This window comes from Schistocerca cancellata, chromosome 9 (genome assembly GCF_023864275.1).
Source record: "Schistocerca cancellata isolate TAMUIC-IGC-003103 chromosome 9, iqSchCanc2.1, whole genome shotgun sequence".
Taxonomy (NCBI): domain Eukaryota; kingdom Metazoa; phylum Arthropoda; class Insecta; order Orthoptera; family Acrididae; genus Schistocerca; species Schistocerca cancellata.
The window spans coordinates 462926863-462953335 of record NC_064634.1 but is presented as its reverse complement, the minus strand read 5'-3'; the positions used below and the strand labels follow the sequence as shown (position 1 = coordinate 462953335).

Sequence of the window (26473 nt, the reverse complement as noted above, 5' to 3'; positions counted from 1 at the left end):
GACCTTTCTCCCCATCAAAATTTTCCCGCCATTTTCTTGGGAGGGGGGGAGAGGGGAGTGTTTAGGTTAGTGGAGGTAGCCCAATTGACCTATTTTCCAGCCAAAATTTGAACTTTCTGCAATGGGGTCATTGTGATGTGGCCACATCTATCGCTGCCATCTTGGATCCGCCATCTTGAATAAATCTGGCAACAACACAACGTAGGGTGACGTCCTTGTTGCCCCTCTAGTACTTATGCCACCACAGCTCACTTCATCAATGAGAACACAACGTTGCAAAACGAGCTATTGGAATGTATTCATTATGAAAGCTGGCACACAGCTGACAATATAGGAAAAATGATGCGAGATGTTCTGTCTGAATGGGGTGTACAGCATAATGTTATTGCCATGGTGACGGATAATGCTAGCAACCTCTTAAAGGCTGTGACAACTGCAGGGCGGACACAGGTGACATCTTTGGACACTCCTTAAATTTGGCAGTAAATGGTGGTCTGAAACAGGACGATCTTAAATCAGTTATGTCAAAAGTGAAAAGTACTGTCGAATATTTTATGTGAAATTCATATGCTTTATCAAGGCCAAAGAATAATAATAAAAAAAATTAAACCTTCCGATATTGAAACTCAAACAGGACTAACTCGTTAGAAGTCGACGCATGTTATGATTACTAGATTCCATACAGTGCAGACTGCTATAATAACTGCTGTAGGGATTCAAAACCCACAGCTAAATAATTTGTCTGCTGAGGAGAGGGAAATTATTTTAAAATGCAGAGAAGTTTTACACATTTTCCAGAGTCCATTACATTGTTAGAGAGTCTCTTTGCTCATAAATAGAGGTTACCTTGTCAAAAGTATCTATTTATGTTCGTGCCGTGCGCAAGATTTGGTGATGTTGAAACAGAAGAATTAATTGCTCAAGCGACGTTGCTATATCCAAGGATCAAGACGTATGGTCTAGCGCCTAGAATCGCAGAAAAATCACTAGATGACCTCAATTAGGTTAAATAATGACCAAAACCATCAAGACATCAGTTCAAACAATGAACAGTATTCCTCAGGTCAACAGTCGTTGACTTGGGGAAAATTTTATCAACAAGTTAAGAATTTGCTTGGTGTACAAAATCCTGCTACATAGAGCGCTATAGAAAGATACATTAGTGAAGAATTACTTGACAGGACTCTAGATCCTCTTATGTGGTGGAAACAGTGAAAAGATATTTATCGACGTCTCTGTAAAGTGATGGTGAAACGCTTGTGTGTCACTGCCACCTCCGTGCCGTGTGGGAGGATCCTCTCCACGATGGGCCAAATAATTAATGAGCGATGGAGCAGACTTAAATCTGAAAAACTATCCTAAATAATATTTATTGCTCACAGTTTAAAATAATTGAGTTGCATATGCTTGTGGACTTGTTTACGTATATTTACCAGAAACATTTCTTACAAAACCTAATACTCGTAATTATTTAAAAATATTGGTTGACTAAAAGTGATTTTTTTTTTTACAGTAAGAACTAATAGCGGACAATGAATTTAGTTTTGTAGCAGTCGGTGATTTGGGTGACATGTATCGTAATTGATGACTGTAGTTTTACTACCTGGTAATAAAACATAATTTTATCGCAGTTGGCATCGTCTTATTTAAAAAAATCATTACTATTGTTAATACGTTACTGACTGCATGTTTTGTAAATCCTGTGTAACAAAACTGCAGTCCTTCTCGGTCAGAGAAGGTTCACTCCACAGATACAGTTCGTCCGCCGGCTGTGGAGCCGGAACAATACAGATCCAGTGGACACGGGTTCACTTTACAGTTGGCGCTCCATCCGAATGGCTGTAGAGCTGGACACGTACAGGTCCACTGGACTCGGAACCCGGACGCGTGTCCTCTGAGCTGGATGCAGATCCGAACCGGACTACTTTAAAATCTTGGACCTCCTATCTCTAAATCCTACGAAACCTATGTGGGTCAGTAACGAGCACCACCATCGCGTACTCAAATCAGCAACCCGCTATTTACGCGAATTGCATAGCTCGATCGTAATCTAATACCACATATCTCCGTAAACCTACCAGCAAACTGTCGGATCCCTGATACGCAGTCATGTATTCCGTTCTAAAGGACAACGATGTATTAAGCGTATTGGTTAAAAACAGTCTTGGTTGCAGTGTTAGTGTTTTATTTTTCAACGACGCGTTTCGCCTTATTTAGGCATCTTCAGGTTATCTATTCAAGATGGACGCGAGAGACACCAAGATCTGCATAACGCGTTCGCGTTCACAGGAACGGGTTATGCGGATCTCGGTTCGCGTTCACAGGAACGCGTTATGCAGATCTTGGTGTCTCTCGCGTCCATCTTGAATAGATAACCTGAAGATGCCTAAATAAGGCGAAACGCGTCGTTGAAAAATAAAACACTAAAATTGCAACCAAGACTGTTTTTAAGCAATACTGTTAAGCACTGGTTTGCTGTATGCCACATATGAAATGGAAGAAGATCTATTAAGCAGTTGGTCATAATGTTTTAGGCCATCAATGTGTGTGTGTGTGTGTGTGTGTGTGTGTGTGTGTGTGTGTGTGAGCGTGTAGTGAGGGGACTCACCGTTTGCGAGGCACCGCGTCGCCGTCGGGTGACGGGGAGCGGCGGGCAGGCGGGGGCGGCGCGGGGGCGGCAGCAGTCCGGCTGCGGTCCCCCCGCGGGCGACGGCGGGCGACGACGGCGGCGGCGGGTCCACTGTCCGCGGCGGCTGGCTCACTGCACACATACACACACAGGGCCACTGCGTGGGAAACAGGTCACATACTGGCAGCAGCAGCTGCTCGTTACGTGGTAACGGTGACCTAGCACTGACTTAAGCAATTTCTCCACTGCTTCTCTCTCAAATAACTTAAGTGTTGAAAATGAAGCACTAACTAATATCCCATAGAATTGCCGCGCAGGGTAGCCGCACGGTCTGAAGCGCCTTGTCACGGTTCGCGCGGCTCCTCCCGTCGGATGTTCGAGTCCTCCCTCGGGCATGGGTGTGTGTGTGTGTTGTCGATAGGGTAAGTTACTTCGCGTTAGATTAAGTAGTGTGTAGGCTTAGGGGACCGATGACCTAAGAAGTTTGGTCCCATAACATCTTACCACAAATGTACAAAATTTTAAATTGTGATCACTAGATGTTGTGTACATAGTTCCGCGTAGTCAACGCGCACACAAGTTACCCAATAGAGCGCGCCCCGCTAAGCACAACAGCGCAGGCGCAGCGCTCGTCCGTCTCCGCACTATGAGATGGCGCTGCATTAGAGACGGACCAAATTCTGCTTCCGCCGATCTGCGTGTTAATATGTAACGCAGCCAATGAGATTGCTGCTAACGTAGAACCTTTTCTCCTTGTGGGTCTCACTCGCGCAGTGATACCTGAATGCGCGAGGTATTATAACGAGTGTACAGACCTCCGATTAGTCAGTCTGCATTAGTTTGCTTTTCTCTGCACCAGTCTGTACCAGTCTGCATTAGTCTGTACCAGCCTATAGGCAAGTTTCAGTCTGCACCTAAGAAGATTATCACATTCCTGTACATAGCCATGAAGATAAATGTATAGACACTTTGTCAAGTATCAGAGATATGTGAGAATAAGATTAACGTATCAAGACCAAAAGAACTTCAGATTGTCAATTGTAAATAGCATGCAGAACCAAGTTAAGTTATTTTTATGCTTGTTATTAATAAATGTCTGTGAAAATTACTCAAGTTCTGTTTAAAGTAGGTCACCGTCAATCTGCTACTCTAATCGTGCAAGTGGCATTTCTATCGTCTGACCTAACGGCAGAAGATAAACACGCCACGATAAGACCACGAGAGATATTGCTGACACTTGCCTACTTCGTTAGAGCGACAAGTCAAATAATCTGATGGTGTGTGTACCGAAGGTCTTACAGTATGCACACCACACTAGATGTACTTTCAGCACATAAACTGTCGGAAAAAATAGCAACACCGAAAACAAACTGTGCGGAATAAATTAAAGTTGTTGAGAGTGTTCCTGCATATGAATAGATTATGTGTACTCAAATTTCCTGCCACTGGCATGATATTGGCGCTAGCACCACCACCATGAGGATGCAAATCACGTTGGCTTTAAATACAGGCTCTAACGGTCGTGAGCGTTACTCGGCTTTGAGACTGGACGTGGTGAGCCGATGTTAAAGAATGCCTTTAACGTGACTAGAATGTCATTATCAGAACCTCGGTCCTCTGAACGAGGCCCTGTAACAGGGCTACGCGAAGCTGAAAGTTCCTTCTGCAATATTGACGAAGACCTCGGCTAGAGTCTAGTCACTGAACGTGATTGCTGGCAGCAGTGGTCACGAGAATGAACTGTGGTGTCACCGCCAGATACCACACTTGCTAGGTGGTAGCCTTTAGATCGGCCGCGGTCCGTTATTATACCTCGGACCCGCGTGTCGCCGCTATCAGTGATTGCAGACCGAGCGCCGCCACACGGCAGGTCTAGAGCCACTTCCTAGCACTCGCCCCAGTGGTACAACCGACTTTGCTAGCGATGGTTCACTGACAAAATACGCTCTCATTTGCCGAGACGATAGTTAGCATAGCCTTCAGCTACGTCATTTGCTACGACCTAGCAAGGCGCCATTACCAGTCACTATTGATGCTGTAAAACATGCACCGTCAAGAGCGACGTTCACCATTTATGGCTTAAAGTTAAGTATTGCACCAGCTACGTCAGTTTTTTTTTTAAGTCTAATTTCCTTGTCCTGTTCCAGACCTCACGCCAGCCTGCGTGAGCTAAAACGCGTGCGTTTCGGCTTCCTCGCATACCGGTGTTGGCTCTCCTGCCAACCCACAACATGAACGGTCGTTCAAATGGCTCTGAGCACTATGAGACTTGACATCTGAGGTCATCAGTCCCCTAGACTTAGAACTACTTAAACCTAACTAACCTAAGGACGGCACACACATCCATGCTCGAGGCGGGATTCGAACCTGTGACCGTAGCAGTAACGCGGTTCCGGACTGAAGCGCCTAGAACCGCTCGGTCACAACGGCCGGCTTGTACGGTCGTAACAAGCCCGGTCTCCCGTGAGGGGAGACCATAGGTTTATCTGTTTAGCAAGAGTAATAGAAGGCAGATTTCAGACTACCTAACAGATCAAAAAGTAAATTTCTGTTCCGACACTTACAATGTTGAGTGTTTATGGAAAAAGTTCAAGGCAATCGTAAGATGCGTTTTAGACAGGTACGTGCCGAGTAAAACTGTGAGGGACGGGAAAAACCCACCGTGGTACAACAATAAAGTTAGGAAACTACTGCGAAAGCAAAGAGAGCTTCACTCCAAGTTTAAACGCAGCCAAAACCTCTCAGACAAACAGAAGCTAAACGATGTCAAAGTTAGCGTAAGGAGGGCTATGCGTGAAGCGTTCAGTGAATTCGAAAGTGAAAGTCTATGTACCGACTTGACAGAAAATCCTAGGAAGTTCTGGTCTTACGTTAAATCAGTAAGTGGCTCGAAACAGCATATCCAGACACTCCGGGATGATGATGGCATTTAAACCGAGGATGTCACGCGTAAAGCTGAAATACTAAACACCTTTTTCCAAAGCTGTTTCACAGAGGAAGACCGCACTGCAGTTCCTTCTCTAAATCCTCGCACAAACGAAAAAAATGGCTGACATCGAAATAAGTGTCCAAGGAATAGAAAAGCAACTGGAATCACTCAACAGAGGAAAGTCCAGTGGACCTGACGGGATACCAATTTGATTCCACACAAAGTACGCGAAAGAACTTGCCCCCCTTCTAACAGCCGTGTACCGCAAGTCTCTAGAGGAACGGAAGGTTCCAAATGATTGGAAAAGAGCACAGGTAGTCCCAGTCTTCAAGAAGGGTCGTCGAGCAGATGCGCAAAACTATAGACCTATATCTCTGACGTCGATCTGTTGCAGAATTTTAGAACACGTTTTTTGCTCGCGTATCATGTCGTTTTTGGAAACCCAGAATCTACTATGTAGGAGTCAACATGGATTCCGGAAACAGCGATCGTGTGAGACCCAACTCGCTTTATTTGTTCATGAGACCCAGAAAATATTAGATATAGGTTCCCAGGTAGGTGCTATTTTTCTTGACTTCCGGAAGGCGTTCGATACAGTTCCGCACTGTCGCCTGATAAACAAAGTAAGAGCCTACGGAATATCAGACCAGCTGTGTGGCTGGATTGAAGAGTTTTTAGCAAACAGAACACAGCATGTTGTTATCAATGGAGAGACGTCTACAGACGTTAAGGTAACCTCTGGCGTGCCACAGGGGAGTGTTATGGGACCATTGCTTTTCACAATATATATAAATGACCTAGTAGATAGTGTTGGAAGTTCCATGCGGCTTTTCGCGGATGATGCTGTAGTATACAGAGAAGTTGCAGCATTAGAAAATTGTAGCGAAATGCAGGAAGACCTGCAGCGGATAGGCACTTGGTGCAGGGAGTGGCAACTGACCATTAACATAGACAAATGTAATGTATTGCGAATACATAGAAAGAAGGATCCTTTATTGTATGATTATATGATAGCGGAACAAACGCTGGTAGCAGTTACTTCTGTAAAATATCTGGGAGTATGCGTGCGGAACGATTTGAAGTGGAATGGTCATATAAAATTAATTGTTGGTAAGGCGGGTACCAGGTTAAGATTCATTGGGAGAGTCCTTAGAAAATGTAGTCCATCAACAAAGGAGGTGGCTTACAAAACACTCGTTCGACCTATACTTGAGTATTGCTCGTCAGTGTGGGATCCGTAACAGATCGGGTTGTTGACGGAGGAGATAGAGAAGATCCAAAGAAGAGCGGCGCGTTTCGTCACAGGGTTATTTGGTAACCGTGATAGCGTTACGGAGATGTTTAACAAACTCAAGTGGCAGACTCTGCAAGAGAGGCGCTCTGCATCGCGGTGTAGCTTGCTCGCCAGGTTTCGAGAGGGTGCGTTTCTGGATGAGGTATCGAATATATTGCTTCCCCCTACTTATACCTCCCGAGGAGATCACGAATGTAAAATTAGAGAGATTAGAGCGCGCACAGAGGCTTTCAGACAGTCGTTCTTCCCGCGAACCATACGCGACTGGAACAGGAAAGGGAGGTAATGACAGTGGCACGTAAAGTGCCCTCCGCCACACACCGTTGGGTGGCTTGCGGAGTATACATGTAGATGTAGATGTAGATGCTAGTAATTTCGCTGTCGGAGCGGTACTTTCGCAGGAAATTGCCGGAGAAGAGCATCCAATTTCATTTGCTTCTCGTCTTTTGAACAAGGCAGAGTGCAATTATTCGACAACAGAAAAGGAGTTATGTGCACTTGTCTATGGCATAAACTACAACCGATGTATTTTAGTGGGCCTAGAATTCACGGTAGTGGATCATGCAGCACTGAAGTGGCTACTCAACCTAAAAGACCTCAGCAGTCGATTAACTCGATGGGCTTTACGGTTAAGTGAGTATCAATTCAAGGTAGTCCGTCGCCCCGGGAAACTGCACAGCAATGTGGACGGACTGAGTAGGAAAGTCGAACATGTTTCACCATCGGCCGGGAAGAGGAATTAATAAATACGCAAGATGTTGACACACAGTGTCAATCATGGAAACATGATCCTAAATTTGAAGTTGTTGATGGGATACTGTACAAGATGACTGAAAAAGAGAACTGCATTGTCGTACCTGAAGCACTACAGGAACAAGTATTAAAAGAATGTCATGATGTCATGACAGCCCATTGGCAGGACGTAGTCGCAAAAGGGCAACTAACCTACGAATAGCACAACTCTATTGGTGGCCAAATCGTAAAACTGATGCATACAGCTACGTTTCACGTACAACGTGCTGACATGAGGAAAGTTTCCAACCGATTTCTCGTACACAAACAGCAGTTGACCGGCGTTGCCTGTTGAAACGTTCTTGTGATGCCTCATTGGTGAAGTTGCAGCATTAGAAAATTGTAGCGAAATGCAGGAAGATCTGCAGCGGATAGGCACTTGGTGCAGGGAGTGGCAACTTATACCTCCCGAGGAGATCACGAATGTAAAATTAGAGAGATTCGAGCGCGCACGGAGGCTTTCAGATAATCGTTCTTCCCGCAAACAATACGCGAGTGGAACAGGAAAGAGAGGTAATGACAGTGGCACGTAAAGTGCCCTCCGCCACACACCATTGGGTGGCTTGCGGAGTATAGATGTAGATGTAGATGTAGATGTTGTGCTCGGCATACGGCTCTGCTGCATCGTACTGCGTCTCCAGCAACAATTTGAGCAGCAGTTGGTACCACGGTGAGACGACAAACTGTTACAAACAGGTTACTTGACGGACAGCTCCGAGCCAGTCGATCTGTAGTGCGCATCCCACTGACCCCAAACCATCGCCATTTCCGACTTCAGTGGTGTCAAGCGAGAGCTGGGTGGACGTCTGTTGTGTTTCTCATGAAACCTGGTTCTGCCTCGGTGCCAGTGATGGCCGCTCTTGGAGCAGGGCCTGCAACCAACCTCTCGTCGTGCTGGACACACTGCGCCTACACCTGAAGTTACGGTCTGGCATGCGATTTTGTATGACAACTGGAACACTCTCGTTGTAATCCCACGCGTCCTGACAGCGAAATTGTACGTCTATCTGGTACTTCAACCTCTTGTGCTGTCATTCATGAACAACATTCTAGGGGATGTTTTATAACAGGATAACGTTCGCCCACATACTGCTGTTGCAACCCAACATGCTGCAGAGTGTGTCGACAAGTTGCCTTGGCCTGCTCGATCGTCAGATCTGTCTGCAACCGAACACACATGGGACATCATCGGACGGCAACTCCGGTGTCATCCGTAAACGGTATTAAGCGTCCCTGTATCGATCGATAAAGTGCTAGAAGCGTGGAACCTCATTCCACAAACTGACATCCGGCACTTGTGCAGCACAACGCATCCACGTTTCCATGTTACCATTCAACATTCTGGCAGTTACACATTTTATTAATGTACCAGCATTTCACATCTGTCTTGACTTATCTCGCATTTAAATTAATATGTGATCTTGCAATGTTAATCACTTAAATACGTTAACAAGACAAATGTATTCCCCAAATTTCATTACTCTACATTAATTATTTTTCGGTGATGCGATTTTTCTCTCCTTCAATGTATTTGTTAGGGCATACGCTGTAGCAACGATAGAAGCTAAACAGCCGAACAGCAGTTTTTGTGTTGAACGGGTAATGAAATTCATACAAGCAAAGGGTACAGAACCTCTGATGCAATAATGTTGTTCGAGTTAGAAATTTAACTACGACGTTAATACGAAATTCAAATGAGAAGTAATTATTTGTTGTTGTTCCTTTTCTGTGTGAAGAAGAGGAACCTGCGAACGAGTAACCGTGTAATAAATTTAACTAAACAGTGGTACACAGACAGCTGTATGACTCGGCAAAGGAAATGCTAATCTGGTCACGGTGGTGGCGCCGCCGTGTTTAGGCCCCTGAAGCAGGGAGTACGCAGCAGGACTGGCGGACGCTGCAGTTTCCTTACAGCTGGCGTACTGTCACACCAATCCACCAGGTCTACACGCCACACGGTTCGCCGAAGGCGAAAATCAAATATCGAAATCCGAATGCGATGTTCGCTGTCGTGGTTACATGTTGCCTTCGAATTTATTTTGTTAGCATGGCCAGATATTGGTTTCCGAATGTCACTCGTCCAACACGAACGGATCCTGTAGATCTGCTCTTCCGGTTTAGTAAATTATATGAAGTGAAATTATCAGGTTTTTCATTTTTCTTTTTAATAAAAGTAGTAGGTAGTTCAAGAAGAAATGTTTGAAAATCTTTGCCATGTGAGACTGTTTTATTATTACTGCCGGATGTGCAGATTATGGAAAAAAATTGGGAAGGGATCAGTGGTTGAACGTTATTGTAATCAAACATTTTCCATACTTTCTACGGCTAGCAATATTTCGATCGTCTAGATATTTCGAGTAAAGGACGAGAAGAATATTGCACGGCTTCCTAGAACAGCGTAGATGTTAAGATACGTTCATGGCAAGTGGAAGATAGTTGATCGGAATTCCATCAAAATCTTTGAAATTTTTATTTAAATCTTTATCAAAATTACTTATTGCCTTATTTGTATTCGACCAACTGTATTTATTTTATTTCTAATTCTTTACTGCATAATTTTAATAAGTGTATTAACTTTTCTATTTGTCCATTATCATATGGATGGTATCAGACAGTTGATTCCACTATCGTGGTGACCTTACGAGTTACCGAATGATTTGTCACCGACAAATGATTGGTGGTGAGAGCGTTTACAAATAAGAGCAAATGAGTATAAAAGTTAACAAAAGCCTGCTGCGAAAGGAGAATGCCCCTACTTAACTTGGTTTAATTATACTAAAAATATTGTGCTTCGTGTGACAGATCGACAATTTCAAACGCTGCGGTGATTATTTGGTACCGCACCCTAGTAGAAACAGCAGTGCCTGATGCAAATTATGTTTATTGATGTGATTCTTCAATTTCTCCAGGAGCATTTCATGACGAAATAAATCTCGGGTGAACAGCCTGGTATGAGTGTGCATAGGACACAATATTCCGGCAATCAACCACGTTGCCATCATCAGGTGCGCTGATACTTCACCTGGAGGGGTAGTGAGGTAGAGGAGTTGGGTGCTGTTTCATGGGGCCATTGTGTCCTAGCTCAGTCGATCCCTACACGTCAAGGGGAGCGCACACACGAAAATTTTCCAAGACAAGACCTCCACTCTGCAGCCATGTAATTACGTGATTAGGACATGTAGTTGCTGGAAAGGGTCATATTTGCACTTTCCACACTAACATCCCTGCACAAAAAATGGTTCAAATGGCTCTGAGCACTATGGGATTTAACATCTATGGTCATCAGTCCCCCAGAACTTAGAACTACTTAAACCTAACTAACCTAAGGACATCACACAACACCCAGTCATCACAAGGCAGAGAAAATCCCTGACCCCGCCGGGAATCGAACCCAGGAACCCAGGCGTCGGAAGCGAGAACGCTACCTCACGACCACGAGCTGCGGACCATCCCTGTACAGTCTGAGCGACTTTCCCACCAGTTTTTTTTCTGGAAGGGGAGGGGAAATGGGAAAGAGGGAACTGGGGCCAGAGAGGGCTGGAGAATTTCCCAGTAAGGAGGAACTGGACTGGCGAAGGCTGACAAAAAGAAGTGTCCCTTTCTCCAGAGTGATGGGCTGGGATTCCTCAGAAGGATGTGTTATTTCCAGAGGGTCACAAATGAACCCCCAGAACGCCACAAATCAATTAGCATAACAATAGGTTGGGGGGGGGGCTAATTTTACCCTGAATGTATGCTTTCCCCTTAATGTATGAAGAAAATGTGCCAGTATCCCTTTGTACCATTAATGAAACAAAAGTAAATGGGAGCTGCATTGCGACTTCATGCATAATGAGCAGCAATAAGTGAAATTGTTCACTAGATCAGATTTGAACAGGGATCTCCCGCTTACTAGGCAATTCCGTTAACCTCTGCGCCACCTGGAGACAGTGTTTATTGCCTTTGCTCAGACTACCTCAGCACGCACCCTGGCGAACCACACCCCCACCCAGTGTCACCCATCAGCATTCCCCATCGATGTCCTCAGTGCTTTAAATCTGAGATTCCCACGGGGGGTCAAATGTAGCTGTGCATGCACACTGAAGGTGGTGGATTCATTGCCCATCAAAGTGAATCAGTTATATGGATGCTTGGTGACTGTTCTTTCAGGCATGGCCTTCCCCTCTGCCCATTGCCTCCTCCTCCGTTTAATTCCATCTTTTCCTCTCCCTCTCCCTATTCATCTGCTCCCCTTTCCTTTCTCCATCCAACCCCTCCTCTCGTCTCTCTCTGCGCATTTCCCCCTCCCATAGCTCTGTCCATCTCCTTCACCTACTATCTGTGCCTATCGTTTCCTTCCTTGTCATGGGCTATCCATCTCATCATCCTCCATCCCTCCCTCCCTCCACCCCACCTTCCTCCCTCCCTGTATATGTGTCAATGTCTGCAAAGTGTATTCTGAACACAATTAGCAGTAAGGAAGTAATAAATTAAAACGCCATACATGATGCGAAAGTCTCTCACGCATCTCAGTGATTATGGCATCATATCTCCAGACTGCAATACGTGTCGTAAAACGATACATTTTTCTAGATACACTCAGCAGCATATATGGATTCTATCTGAGAAATGTCAATAGAGGTAGTAGCAAAGAAGTAATATGGTAAAACATCTTCCATGATGCGGCAGCTCTTCACACGTCATGTCGAACTGTGTGTGCTGCAATAATATATTTTTGTAGCTGCATTCAGTCGCAAATCTGGATCTGTGAAAAATGGTGCGTACAAACTTAGTAGAAACAAAGCAATAAATTTGAACGCCTTGCGCGATGCGATAGTTTTTCACGCGTTCATTGTTTATGACGTATTTCCTGAACAGAGTGTCGTACAATGATGTAATTATTCCGGCACATTCAGTTGTGTATGTAAATGCTGTCCGAAAAAAGTGTCACGAAAACAGTTAATAGTTAAGAAGTAATAAATTAAAACGTCATGAATCATGTGGCAGCTCCACTGCACGAACAACGAAAATGTAGTAAGCGACAAGCTTTTTTTCCTTTCGTCATTTTTTGGCGGTCGTCAGCGAGAAACAGTTTCATTAAGGCTTGAAATTCTGTGTAAAGTTTGTTGCACGTCTCTAAATGCCCTCTTTCTCAAAGAAGGATAACTAAAGTATGGATATTATTGTGTCGTGGGCTACACTGTTTATTCTCCCCCGCCCCTTTGATAGGTGGATTGTTATTACCCCCTCAGTCACTACGTTTACACGCGACACATCTTCCGAAAGTCGAAAACCGAATTTCGGAAACCGTTTTTTCGCTGTCGTGTTTGCAAATTAAGGTCTGAAGCGGACTTGGTCGCCCAGTTTAATATGTTCCCCGGAAAACAGCTGATCAAGTTTCTGATTCAATCAACACATTAGTTACTTCTCTTCTATTAAATATTACAAGTAGACAGCTTCATAGTCGGTCTAATATTTCTGCTTCTCCTTCACCGCACAGTAAGCTCACGTAAACCGAATATCCAGAAAGCAAGATGTAACTTGAGAACCAAAGCACGTTTCAAAATCGTTGCGTTTACAAGGGAGCGAAAATCGACTGCGAAATTGTAAAACCGGCAACTAGTTGCGGATTTCCGGAATCGATTTTGAAATGTTTACATGACCACCCGGAAGCGGTATTGGGAAATCTGTTTACGTAATCCGGTTTTGGGAGCCCCGTGCAAATAGCCTGAGTGATTCTTTCTATACAGTAAATGATATTTGTACCAAATGTGGTTGAAATCGTTCCAGTTGTTTAGGAGGAGATGTGGAACATACATATATAATTTGCATGGGTGTTGTTCAAAAATGGTTCAAATGGCTCTAAGCACTATGGAACTTAACTTCTGAGGTCATCAGTCCCCTAGACTTAGAACTACTTAAACCTAACTAACCTAAGGACATCACACACATCCACGCCCCAGACAGGATTCGAACTTGCGACCGTAGCGGTCGCGCGGTTCCAGACTGAATGACCTAGAACCGCTCGGCCACTCCGGCCAGCGCCTCACGTTGCTTTAACGTGTTACACTCCCGTATGTGACACAGACGTGAGTTTGATCCCTAGTAATTGACTGGCTTACGCACAATATATCCACGACTTAATAAATTATGTGAGTAGCACAATTAAACGTCGGTTCACCTATATTTTGTACTGTTGTCTCTCCTTCTTGCGCCCGCATCTCGTGGTCGTGCGGTAGCGTTCTCGCTTCCCACGCCCGGGTTCCCGGGTTCGATTCCCGGCGGGGTCAGGGATTTTCTCTGCCTCGTGATGGCTGGGTGTTGTGTGCTGTCCTTAGGTTAGTTAGGTTTAAGTAGTTCTAAGTTCTAGGGGACTTATGACCACAGCAGTTGAGTTCCATAGTGCTCAGAGCCATTTGAACCATTTCTCCTTCTTGCTTGCTGTTGTGGGAAATCATAATGGAACTATAATCGTCTGGAACTAGCTGTACAATTAAAGGTATGTTATTTCCGACTGAAGCGCATTTATAATTCAGTTATGGGCTAATATGATCCTCTGTCGCATATGTTCTAGATATCAGATTTTGTGTAAGGATAAAAAATTTTATGAAACTGCGAAAAAATTTCTCTTCCGTGATTTTGTTAGATAAATTTGTGTATAAATGCTACCATCCCGACTGACTAACTTCCCTCACCATCGCGGAGCCTAAACCACTAAGGACGGAAACCTGAAGTTTGCAGAGGGCGTTGACCGTATACTTTATGCGTCGTTTACGAGGGGATTTTTTAAAATTAATCTTATACTGAAGACATTTTTCTGAAAATATATCATTATTAAAGTACTACAAAAGTATTTTTAAAGCTACATCTATGAAAACTAGTATCTGACTTCTGAGTTCCAAATTTAAAAAATCGTATTTCAGTGTTTTTGAAAAGTCAACGCCCAAGGAATTTAAATAAGGGATGAAATGTTTTATGGAAATATTTAATTGTGATAACATTTTTAAAATTTGGTATTTAGCTTCTCGATTAGAAAAATACGTGTTACGCTGTTTTTGGAAATTCAGTCCCTAAGGGGGTGAAATAGGGCCATTATCATACAACCCATACTGCAAAGAATAGAAAGTTGAAATTTGTAGATAGTGTTGATCTTGTACTGTAGACATGGTTTCATAAAAGACTGCTCGAAATTTGACCGCTTAAGGAGAAGAAATAGGAGATAAAAATTTTATGTAATTATGTCATTACGAGAGCATTTCCAAAGATAAATCTATGAAAATTTGTATTTCGCATCTCAGTTAGATAAAAGAAAATATATGTTTCAGTGTTCTGGAAAGGGAACACCAAAAGGGGATGAAATAAGGGATGAAAAAATTTTTAAGAACATATTTCGTTATATAAAAGGTATTTGACTTCTCAGTTAGATATAAATAAATAAATATGTGTTAGGGGATGAAAGTTTCTTTGGAAATATCACTGGGAGGACGCAAAAAGCACGATTAGCAGAAGTATTGGACCGCAGCTCCCAGAATCGCTTATTGGGCAGAGCCACATTCGGGAAATGACTTAAGTAGCGTGAAAAGTTTACGTGCTACAATTTATGGACAACACAAAAAGTCGATTAAAGATAAACAACAAAGGAAGAAAAAGAGCATCTGGGGGACTAATCTAGTTGCAAATAAATGCAGTTCAACTTAGAGATTCGATGGAACTGTTACGCGAAGTCAATAACATCATCAGAGCAGTGTGATAAGGGCTTATTAGTGACGATGAATTTTACGCTACCGGCCATTAAAATTGCTACACGACGAAGATGACGCGCTACAGACGCGACCGACTGGAAGAAGATGATGTGTTACGCAGATGGTTAGCTTTTCAGAGCATTCACACAAGGTTGGCGCCGGTGGCGACACCCACAACGTGCAGACATGAGGAAAGTTTCCAACCGATTTCTCATACACAAACAGCAGTTGACCTGGTGAAACGTTGTTGTGATGCCACGTGTAAGAAGGAGAAATGCGTACCATCACGTTTCCGACTTTGATAAAGGTCGGATTGTAGCCTATCGCGATTGCGTTTTATCGTAGCGCAACATTGCTGCTCGCGCTGGTCTAGATCTAGTGACTGTTCGCAGAATATGGAATCGGTGGGTTCAGGAGGGTAATACGGAACGCCACGCTGGATCCCAACGCCCTCGTATCACTAGCAGTCGAGATGACAGGCATCTTATCCGCACGGCTGTAACGGATCGGGCAGCCACGTCTCGATCCCTGAGTCAACAGATGGGGACGTTTGCAAGACAAAAACCATCTGCACGAACAGTTCGACGACGGTTGCAGCAGCATGGACTATCAGCTCGGAGACTATGGCTGCGGTTACCCTTGACGCTGCATCACAGACAGGAGCACCTGCGACGGTGTACTCTACGACGAACCTGGGTGCACAAATGGCAAAACGTCATTTTTTCGGATGAATCCAGGTTCTGTTTACAGCGTCACGATGGTCGCATCCGTAGTTGGCGAAGTCGCGGTGAACGTACATTGGAAGCGTGTATTCGTCATCGCCATACTGGCGTGTCACCCGGCGTGTCGGTATGGGGTGCCACTGGTTACACGTCTCGGTCACCTCTTGTTCGCACTGACGGCTCTTCGAACAGTGGACGTTACATTTCAGATGTGTTACGACCCGTGGTTCTACCCTTCATTCGATCCCTGCGAAACCCTACATTTCAGCAGGGTAATGCACGACCGCGTGTTGCAGGTCCTGTACGGGCCTTTCCGGATACAGAAAATGTTCGACTGCTGCCCTGGCCAGCACACTCTCCAGATCTCTCACCAACTGAAAACGTCTGGTCAATGGTGGCCGAGCAACTGGCTCTTCACAATACGCCAGTCACTACTCTTACAGAAACCAGATGGCAGTTATAAGAGTCGAGGGACATGAAAGGGAAGCAGTGGTTGGGAAGGGAGTAAGACAGGGTTGTAGCCTCTCCCCAATGTTATTCAATCTGTATATTGAGCAAGCAGTAAAGGAAACAAAAAAAAATTCGGAGTAGGTATTAAAATCCATGGAGAAGAAATAAAAACTTTGAGGTTCGCCAATGACATTGTAATTCTGTCAGAGACAGCAAAGGACTTGGAAGAGCAATTGAATGGAATGGATGGTGTCTTGGAGGGAGGATATAAAATGAACATCAACAAAAGCAAAACGAGGATAATGGAAAGTAGTCGAATTAAGTCGGGTGATGTTGAGGGTATTAGATTAGGAAATGAGAGACTTAAGGTAGTAAAGGAGTTTTGCTATTTGGGGAGCAAAATAACTGATGATGGTCGAAGTAGAGAGGATATAAAATGTAGACTGGCAATGGCAAGGAAAGCGTTTCTGAAGAAGAGAAATTTGTTAACATCGAGTATAGATTTAAGTGTCAGGAAGTCATTTCTGAATTTGTATGGAGTGTAGCCATGTATGGAACTGAAACATGGACGGTAAATAGTTTGGACAAGAAGAGGATAGAAGCTTTCGAAATGTGGTGCTACAGAAGAATGCTGAAGATTAGACGGGTAGATCACATAACTAATGAGGAAGTATTGAATAGGATTGAGGAGAACAGAAGTTTGTGGCACAACTTGACCAGAAGAAGGGATCGGTTGGTAGGACGTGTTCTGAGGCATCAAAGGATCACCAATTTAGTATTGGAGGGCAGCGTGGAGGGTAAAAATCGTAGAGGGAGAGGAAGAGATGAATACACTAAGCAGATTCAGAAGGATGTAGGTTGCAGTAGGTACTGGGAGATGAAGCTTGCGCAGGACAGAGTAGCATGGAGAGCTGCATCAAACGAGTCTCAGGACTGAAGACCACAACAAACTCTTGATGGACTGTGGTATCGTGTTGAAGCTGCATGGGCAGTTGTACCTGGACACGCCAGGCGTATCAAGGCCGTCATTATGGCCAGAGGTGGTTGTTCTGGGTACTGATTTCTCAGGATCTATGCACCCAAATTGCGTGAAAATGTAATCGGATGTCAGTTCTGGTATAATATATTTGTCCAATTAGTACACGTTTATCATCTGCATTTGTTGGTGTTGTAGGAATTTTAATGGCCAGTAGTGTATAAGACAGACACTTCTGTGGAAACAGTGCAGGCTCGCAAACATAGGGAGGACTATAACTGGGCAAGAGAGATACCGGGCTGTCTGTTTGCACTTTTGTAATGAAGTACCACTGGGCTGTGCCCGTCTGACTTCTAGGAATGCGCTGGGGCGTTTATGAAGATGGTGGTTTGGTTTGTGTGCGTGTTTTTGAGTAAATGTTTGTTCTGTGTGTGTGTTTGTGTGTTTTAAATGTCCCTAAAGTGGCGCGTGAGGGTTAATTTAGGTCTCTTATGTTGAAGGTCTGGACGTTCGCAGCCTAAATTTCGAATGAGGTGATGGGGCGATGTTTGTGTTCTCTCATAAAGCTTGGCAGATTTTTCCTTTATGAGGGAATAGATGGTGGGCTGTTCTAAGAAGTCTCTGATTTGTGTGTTGCGGACGTATCTGTCAGCACCTGTTATTACCCGGAAGGTTTTATTTTGTAGCCGTTGTAGTCTTGAAAGTGAGGTGTCTGACGCCATTGACCACACTTCCGAGCCATACAAGATGACCGGAAGCGTGAGTTGGCGCCAGAGAAGCATTTTGCATTTCAAGGTGAGTCCTTCACGCTTCAGAAGAGGGTATAGTTGGGACAGGAGCGCGCACCCCTTGTTTGCCGCTTTCTTTATGTGTTGTCTCCATGTGAGGCGGTTATCGATCTCCATCCCAAGATATGTGACACAATTTCGCCAGGCTAGCTCCCGACCACCAATTGTTAGTTGTTGGTCTGGGAGTTTTAGCCTGGTTGTGAAGTATATGGCCTGGGTTTTATTCGGATTGATTTTAATTTTCTATAGATTGCACTACTGCGTTATGGAGTCGAGGTGGGCTTGCAGCTTTCGTCGTATGAAGTCAAGTTTGCGGCTACTTCTGTAGATGGCAGTGTCGTCGGCGTAGAGAGCGATCTCCCCGCCGACCTGCTTCGGTATGTCGTTCGTATAAATGGAGGATAGGACGGGACCTAAAACCGAACCTTGGGGAACTCCGGCCGCAATCGGTCGCATCTGGCTCGATCCTGTCCCATTTCTTACGAAGAAGTGACGCTCCGCAAGAAATGAGTCAATGATCTTTATTATATGTTCTGGGCACCCTATGTGATCTAGTTTAAATATTAGGCCATCGTGCCAGACGTGGTCGAATGCTTTCTCTATGTCCAGGAATACTGCTCCTGTGGATTCCCTCTTTGCCCTGGCCAGACAAGCGTGCTCAACCAAGCGCAGGCATTGTTGGACTGTGGAGTGCTCAGCGCGGAATCCAAACTGTTCAGGCAACAGGATGTTGTTGTCAGTAAGGAATTGCTGGAGGGTTGTGAGTAGAGATGGGCAAAACTGTTCTTTTCAGAGATTGGATCAGAACTGTTCACTCCCTGAAATGAATTAGCTATTTTTCATGACTCACCACTCATTTACAATAGAAAATAAATGGAAGGCACATTGCCCTTTAAACTTGGTTTATTCCAGTACTATACCTGTATTTTGATCTTATTTGATCCTATTTTGAAGTAACACAGATAATGAGTAAGAATTTTGTATTGTTTATTGAAATTTCCACGATATGACAAAGTTTTTGATTATTGATTTATTTTGCACTATCGTGGTTTTTTGGGTGATCGGAAAATGTTGTAATTTGAGATTTACATTAACAATATATTTGGCTATAATGTATTAAAATTTCATTAACCTCATACAAATACATCGCAAGCCATATATTTTTAAAGTGACGTTTCCTTTCGAAGACGCCTAAAATCGCAAAATCCGTACCAGAATAAGAAAAAAAAATATAAATTTGACTGTAAAACGAAAGTGCTGCATATAGCCTTACGCAGAATAAAACAAGGAAAATATTGGTGTATCACATTTTGCGATACGTTTATCGCTTCGCTCGTAATTAAAGCGTAAATTCGAGTGTCCATAATAAAAATCCTATAGTAAGAGGAGTCATCAGGAATCTAATCTAATCAGTTTAAACAAATAAAAATAAAATAAAAACAATTGATGTATACATAACATAATAATGTAATATACATAGCGGTATTACTACGAAGAACAATATGCAGTGGGGACGAACTCCGATGCAGAGGCGCTGAGTCGAGCAGGTCGAGCAGCGAGCTGTATTACTGAGTGACCAGAGTGACACCTGAGTCGCTTTGCTCGACGCTCTGGCTAGAGTCGAGACGGTGGGGTGAGCGTTGAGCGGGCGAGTTCCGAGGGTGGGGGGGAGCGGTGAACTCACCCGCTCCGAGACAAATCGTCCGTTCCCTTGCGAACAGGTTTTTGCAAGTAGTTCCTATGTTATCCGCTAGGTGGCTCTCTGTCCTGTTGCTCGCATCAACTGCCCAGAGGGCAGGACGTGCGACTGAAACGATCGCCGACAGAGTGCGATGCGAAGTTAAGTTGCACCAGACACTGCACAGTGCACACAGCAGACGACGCACAGAGACGGCACGGCATATGTGAAACACAAAATCCAATGGGGCACTGCACAATGTAGGCAGCCAAGGTAGAAGCAGGGCAGAGGCCGGCGCTGGCTGTGTTGTGTGGCGTGCACTGTGCTCTAACCAGCAGAGGCGCTGCTGATATGCTCCATCTCTCTCTCTCTCTCTCTCTCTCTCTGCCGTGGGAAACGTTTGAAGCTACCGTTCTTTTTTTCTGAATCACTGATTGTTCACTCCTTTGAAAGATTGAACTCTATGAATTAGTTCAAGAGCGGATCCCCCATCTCTAGGTGTGAGTATAAGCAGCTCAAGGATTTTACTCGTGCCAGTGAGTAGGGAAATTGGTCTGTAACTTTCGGGTAGGAGAAGGTTTTTGTTAGGTTTGGGGAGGGTGATTACCTGAGCAGTTTTCCACGCTGAGGGGAAGAGAGGGGCGGCTCACCTGGTTTCTGCCGGCGGGTCGGCCAGCCGCCGGATGACCTCTATGAGGGCGTCGGGCTGCGTGCGCATCGCGTGCGCCCAGCCGGGCGTGCCCACGACGCGCGAGACGTGCCGCCTGAGGAAGGCGAGGGCGGCGCGCGCCAGCCCTTCGTAGCGGCGCGTGACGGCCAGCACGGCCGCCGCCGCCGCCGTCTCGACGCGCAGCTGCGCCGCCGCCAGCCGCTCGCAGTCCGCCGCCAGCTGCGGCACGCCGTACCTGTCGGCGGCCTCGAGCAGGCGGAGGGCGGCGCCGGGCTGGCGCGGCGCGCGCAGCGTGTACAGGCCGGCCAGCAGCAGCCGCAGCTCCGGGCCCGCCACGTCGCGCACCTCCAGCTCCACGCGGCCGGCGCCGGCGCGGCGCAGCAGCGCGGCGAACACGGGGCTCCTGGCGGCGAGCACGGCGCGGTGCGCCGCCAGCCGCGTGCCGCCCGCCACCAGCGTCGCGACGGCGCCGTCGCCCGCGTCCAGCAGCGCCGACAGGTCCGCCGCCTCCTCCGCACCGGCAGCGGTCGCCATGGCGCACGGTTCGCTGAGCACCCTTTACCCTTACAGGCCGATCTCTGTACCTGTCCGAGCCGCAGGCAGACCTGTAATAAGCAACAATTGCTACATGTCGTCTATCGTATGAAATACTGCAATGTGAATGCTACATAAAAATGATGCCAGAGTAGATGCAAATACAGGGTTATTACAAATGATTGAAGCGATTTCACAGCTCTACAATAACTTTATTATTTGAGATATTTTCACAATGCTTTGCACACACATACAAAAACTCAAAAGGCAACGGCCTTGTCACAGTGGATACACCGGTTCCCGTCAGATCACTGAAGTTAAGCGCTGTCGAGCGTGGCCGGCACTTCGATGGGTGACCATCCGGGCCGCCATGCGCTGTTGCCATTTTGGCCGGCCGCGTTGGTCTAGCGGTTCTGGCGCTGCAGTCCGGAACCGCGGGACAGCTACGGTCGCAGGTTCCAATCCTGCCTCGGGCATGGGTGTCTGTGATGTCCTTAGGTTAGTTAGGTTTAAGTAGCTCTAAGTTCTAGGGGACTTATGACCTAAGATGTTGAGTCCCATACTGCTCAGAGCCAAAAACTCAAAAAGTTTTTTTAGGCATTCACAAATGTTCGATATGTGCCCCTTGACTGATTCGGCAGACATCAAGCCGATAATCAAGTTCCTCCCACACTCGGCGCAGCATGTCCCCATCAATGAGTTCGAAAGCATCGTTGATGCGAGTTCGCAGTTCTGGCACGTTTCTTGGTAGAGGAGGTTTAAACACTGAATCTTTCACATAACCCCACAGAAAGAAATCGAATGGGGTTAAGTCGGGAGAGCGTGGAGGCCGTGACATGAATTGCTGATCATGATCTCCACCACGACCGATCCATCGGTTTTCCAATCTCCTGTTTAAGAAATGCCGAACATCATGACGGAAGTGCGGTGGGGCACCATCCTGTTGAAAGATGAAGTCGGCGCTGTCGGTCCCCAGTTGTGGCATGAGCCAATTTTCCGCGGGCTACGCGTCAAACTTGCCCGCACGCGTTCAACCGTTTCTTCGCTCACTGCAGGCCGACCCGTTGATTTCCCCTTACAGAGGCATCCAGAAGCTTTAAACTGCGCATACCATCGCCGAATGGAGTTAGCAGTTGGTGGATCTTTGTTCAACTTCGTCCTGAAACACGGCATCTACCTGTGAACCCGTGTCTATGGCCCTCTGAGTCTCGTGGACGAATAGCGTGAGCTGGGTTTCACACGACCGTCTTTTTCGAAACCCATGCTGATTCCTACAGAGTAGATTTCTAGTCTCCAGAAAAAACACTATACTCTAAGATATTACGTGTTCCAAAATTCTGCAACTGATCGACGTTAGAGATATAGGTCTATAGTTTTGCACATCTGTTCGACGTCCCTTCTTGAAAACGGGGATGACCTGTGCCCTTTTCCAATCTTTTGGAACGCTACGCTCTTCTAGAGACCTACGGTACACCGCTGCAAGAAGGGGGCAAGTTCCTTCGCGTGCTCTGTGTAAAATCGAACTGGTATCCCATCAGGTCCAGCGGCCTTTCCTCTTTTGAGCGATTTTAATTGTTTCTCTAGCCCTCTGTCGTCTATTTCGATATCTACCATTTTGTCATCTGTACGACAATCTAGAGAAGGAACTACAGTGCAGTCTTCCTCTGTGAAACAGCTTTGGAAAAACATATTTAGTATTTCGGCCTTTAGTCTGTCATCCTCTGTTTCAGTACCATTTTGGTCACAGAGTGTCTGGACATTTTGTTTTGATCCACCTACCGCTTTGACATAAGACCAAAATTTCTTAGGATTTTCTGCCAAGTCAGTACATAGAACTTTACTTTCGAATTCATTGAACGCCTCTCGCATAGCCCTCCTCACACTACATTTCGCTTCGCGTAATTTCTGTTTGTCTGCAAGGCTTTGGCTATGTTTATGTTTGCTGTGAAGTTCCCTTTGCTTCCGCAGCAGTTTTCTAACTCGGTTGTTGTACCGCGGTGGCTCTTTTCCATCTCTTACGATCTTGCTCGGCACATACTCATCTAACGCATATTGTACTATGGTTTTGAACTTTGTCCACTGATCCTCAACACTACTTGTACTTGAGACACAACTTTTGTGTTGAGCCGTCAGGTACTCTGTAATCTGCTTTTTGTCACTTTTGCTAAACAGAAAAATCTTCCTACCTTTTTTAATATTTCTATTTACGGCTGAAATCATCGATGGCGTAACCGCTTTATGATCGCTGATTCCCTGTTCTGCGTTAACTGTTTCAAATAGTTCGGGTCTGTTTGTCACCAGAAGGTCTAATATGTTATCGTCACGAGTCGGTTCTCTGTTTAACTGCTCAAGGTAGTTTTCAGATAAAGCACTTAAAAAAATTTCACTGGATTCTTTGTCCCTGCCACCCGTTATGAACGTTTGAGCCTCCCAGTCTATATCCGGCAAATTAAAATCTCCACCCAGAACTATAACATGGTGGGGAAATCTACTCGAAATATTTTCCAAATTATCCTTCAGGTGCTCTGCCACAACAGCTGCTGACACAGGGAGCCTATAGAGACATCCAATTACCATGGTTGAGCTTTAACCTTCACCGAAATCATTTCGCATTTCGTCGGATCTCCGTCAATTTCCTTCGATACTATTGCACTTCTTATCGCTATAAACACGCCTCCCCCTTCACTGTCCAGCCTGTCTCTGCGGTATACATTCCAATCTGAGTTTTGGATTTGATTACTGTTTACGTCTGGTTTCAGCCAACTTTCTGTCCCTAGTACTATTTGGGCATTGTGACCGTTTATTAATGAGAGCAGTTATGGGACCTTTCTATTGACGCTCCTGCAATTTACTATTACCACATTAATATTGGTATTCCCTGTTGCATTTTGCCCACTCCTATCTTGCCGCGTCTCAGGAGGCGTCTTGTCGGGCCTAGGGAGGGAATTCTCTAACCTAAAAAAACCCCATGTGCACTCCACACGTGCTCCGCTACCTTTGTAGCCGCTTCCGGCGTGTAGTGCACGCCTGACCTATTAAGGGGGACCCTACATTTCTCCACCCGATAGCGGAGGTCGATAAATTTGCACCCCAGATCTCCGCAGAATCGTCTGAGCCTCTGGTTTAAGCCTTCCACTCGGCTCCAAACCAGAGGACCGCGATCGTTTCTGGGAACGATACTACAAATAGTTAGCTCTGATTCCACCCCGCGAGCGAGGCTTTCCGCCTTCACCAATTCCGCCAACCGCCTGTACGAACTGAGGATGACCTCTGAAGCCAGACGGCAGGAGTCATTGGTGCCGACATGAGCAACAATTTGCAGTCGGGTGCACCCAGTGCTCTCTATCGCCGCCGGCAGGGCCTCTTCCACATCTCGGATGAGACCCCCCGGGAAGCAGACAGAGTGAATACTGGCGTTCTTCCCCGACCTTCCCGCTATTTCCCTAAGGGGCTCCATCACCCGCCTAACGTTGGAGCTCCCAATAACTAATAAACCCCTCCCCCCGTGTGCCTGCTCGGACCTTGCTGAAGGAGCGACCACATGTCCACTCACAGGCAGAGAGGGCGATGCCACACGCCAGCCTCCATATTGACCCTCCGCCTCGTGTGACACGAACGCCGCTGAACCCGCCACTCCCCTTGGGGAGAGGGTGGCCCAACCGCGCCCGGTATCCGCGAAGATGTCTCGACAGCAGGGACAGTGGGTGAAGCATGTAACATCTGGGGTGTACCCTGCGACGCACCAGACTCCCCACTGCCGCTACACTCCGAGGCAGCAGCCTGAAGACGGCTGACCGCGGCCATCAACACGCTCAGCTGTTCGCGAACAGTGGCCAGCTCCTCCTGCGTCCGTACACAGCAGTCACACATCCTATCCATCCTAAGGAATCAATTTACTATAGAGAGTTAATCAACTTTTAACTAGACTGCTAATTCACTAAAGGCGGCTGATTGTTGACTAAACTGTGATTGCTAGCCACTTCTTGTAGAAAACAATGAAAATAGCAGTACCTGTCTCTGGACTGTATTGAAAACAAACACAGTACTACTGGCACTATAGTTGACTAAAGGGACTCTCTCTGACTGTATTCAAAACAAACACGAAATCTATGGAACACTATTACTAGCACTCGACAATTAAAGCTTCCTAAAAGCAAAAACACACGGAAGAAGAAGTGACAAGTAAGAAAAATACAGTTAATACTTAAATTAAGGTAGCTCGCTGCACAGCAGACGTGAAGCAGACGGCAGTTACGACGATTCCCGTACGAGTTTGGGCAACCTGTGCGCATTCGCACAGACGTAGGTTCAAATGGCTCTGAGCGCTATGGGACTTAACATCTATGGTCATCAGTCCCCTAGAACTTAGAACTACTTAAACCTAACTAACCTAAGGACATCACACAACACCCAGTCATCACGAGGCAAAGAAAATCCCTGACCCGCCGGGAATCGAACCCGGGAACCCGGGCGCGGGAAGCGAGAACGCTACCGAACGACCACGAGCTGCGGACACAGACGTAGGTCAATGGCTGGGTAGCCTTTAACTATATATACGAAGACAGTAACTTGTTCTCGAAAGAATAGTTACTGTTGATGACCGTGCAGCTTTCCCCTGGAATAAATGATGACTAACTGACAACTTCAGCTGCCGACAGGTGTTGTTGATATACCTCGATGTGGACAGCTGAAAATGCGTGCCCCGACTGGACTCGAACCCGGGATCTCCTGCTTACATGGCAGACGCTCTATCCATCTGAGCCACCGAGGACACAGATGAATAGCGCGACTGCAGGGACTTATCCCTTGCACACTCCCCGTGAGACTCACATTCCCAAGTGTCCACAATTCTACATATGTATTGTATCGACAACATCTGTCGGCAGCTGAGGTTGTCAGTTAGTCATCATTTATTCCAGGGAAAAGCTGCACGGTCATCAACAGTAACTGTTCTTTCGAGAACAAGTTACTGTCTTCGTATATAACTGACCGGGAATTATTGACGGAGAGTGCGGTGGAGCACTGAGTACACGAAAACAGTGCGAGAGTAAACAGCACAACAAGTCCCCCGGAGCCGCTACTCACCCCAGAGTGAGGGAAGAGTGACGTCAGGAAGTGTGTGAGCCCCGCCGCGCTGCGTGCAGTGACGGCTCGGCCTGCCCTTCGCTCTGCTGCTCGTACACCTTCTGGCTGGCTGGCTGCCCTCACCTCACCTCACCTCCTACTTCGCTTCAGCAGGTGTGGCCGCAGTGAGGTGACGCGTCTTAGCTTATCGCTTATCTCGGCTGTT

The 26473-nt window shown here is 46.0% G+C and overlaps 1 protein-coding gene and 1 pseudogene across 1 annotated transcript; one reads left to right on the top strand and one right to left on the bottom strand.

The window, feature by feature from the left end:
* Window positions 1–406: 406 nt before the first annotated feature.
* On the bottom strand, window positions 407–21183 carry LOC126101502 (speckle-type POZ protein B-like). The gene is made up of 2 exons (XM_049912147.1): window positions 20630–21183; window positions 407–494 (listed from the first exon to the last, which is right to left on the bottom strand). The coding sequence occupies exons 1-2, from the start codon at window positions 21181–21183 to the stop codon at window positions 407–409; spliced, it is 642 nt and encodes a 213-aa protein (XP_049768104.1).
* Window positions 21184–21449: 266 nt separating this feature from the next.
* Window positions 21450–21567, top strand: LOC126102219 (5S ribosomal RNA; annotated as a pseudogene).
* The last annotated feature ends 4906 nt before the right edge of the window (window positions 21568–26473 follow it).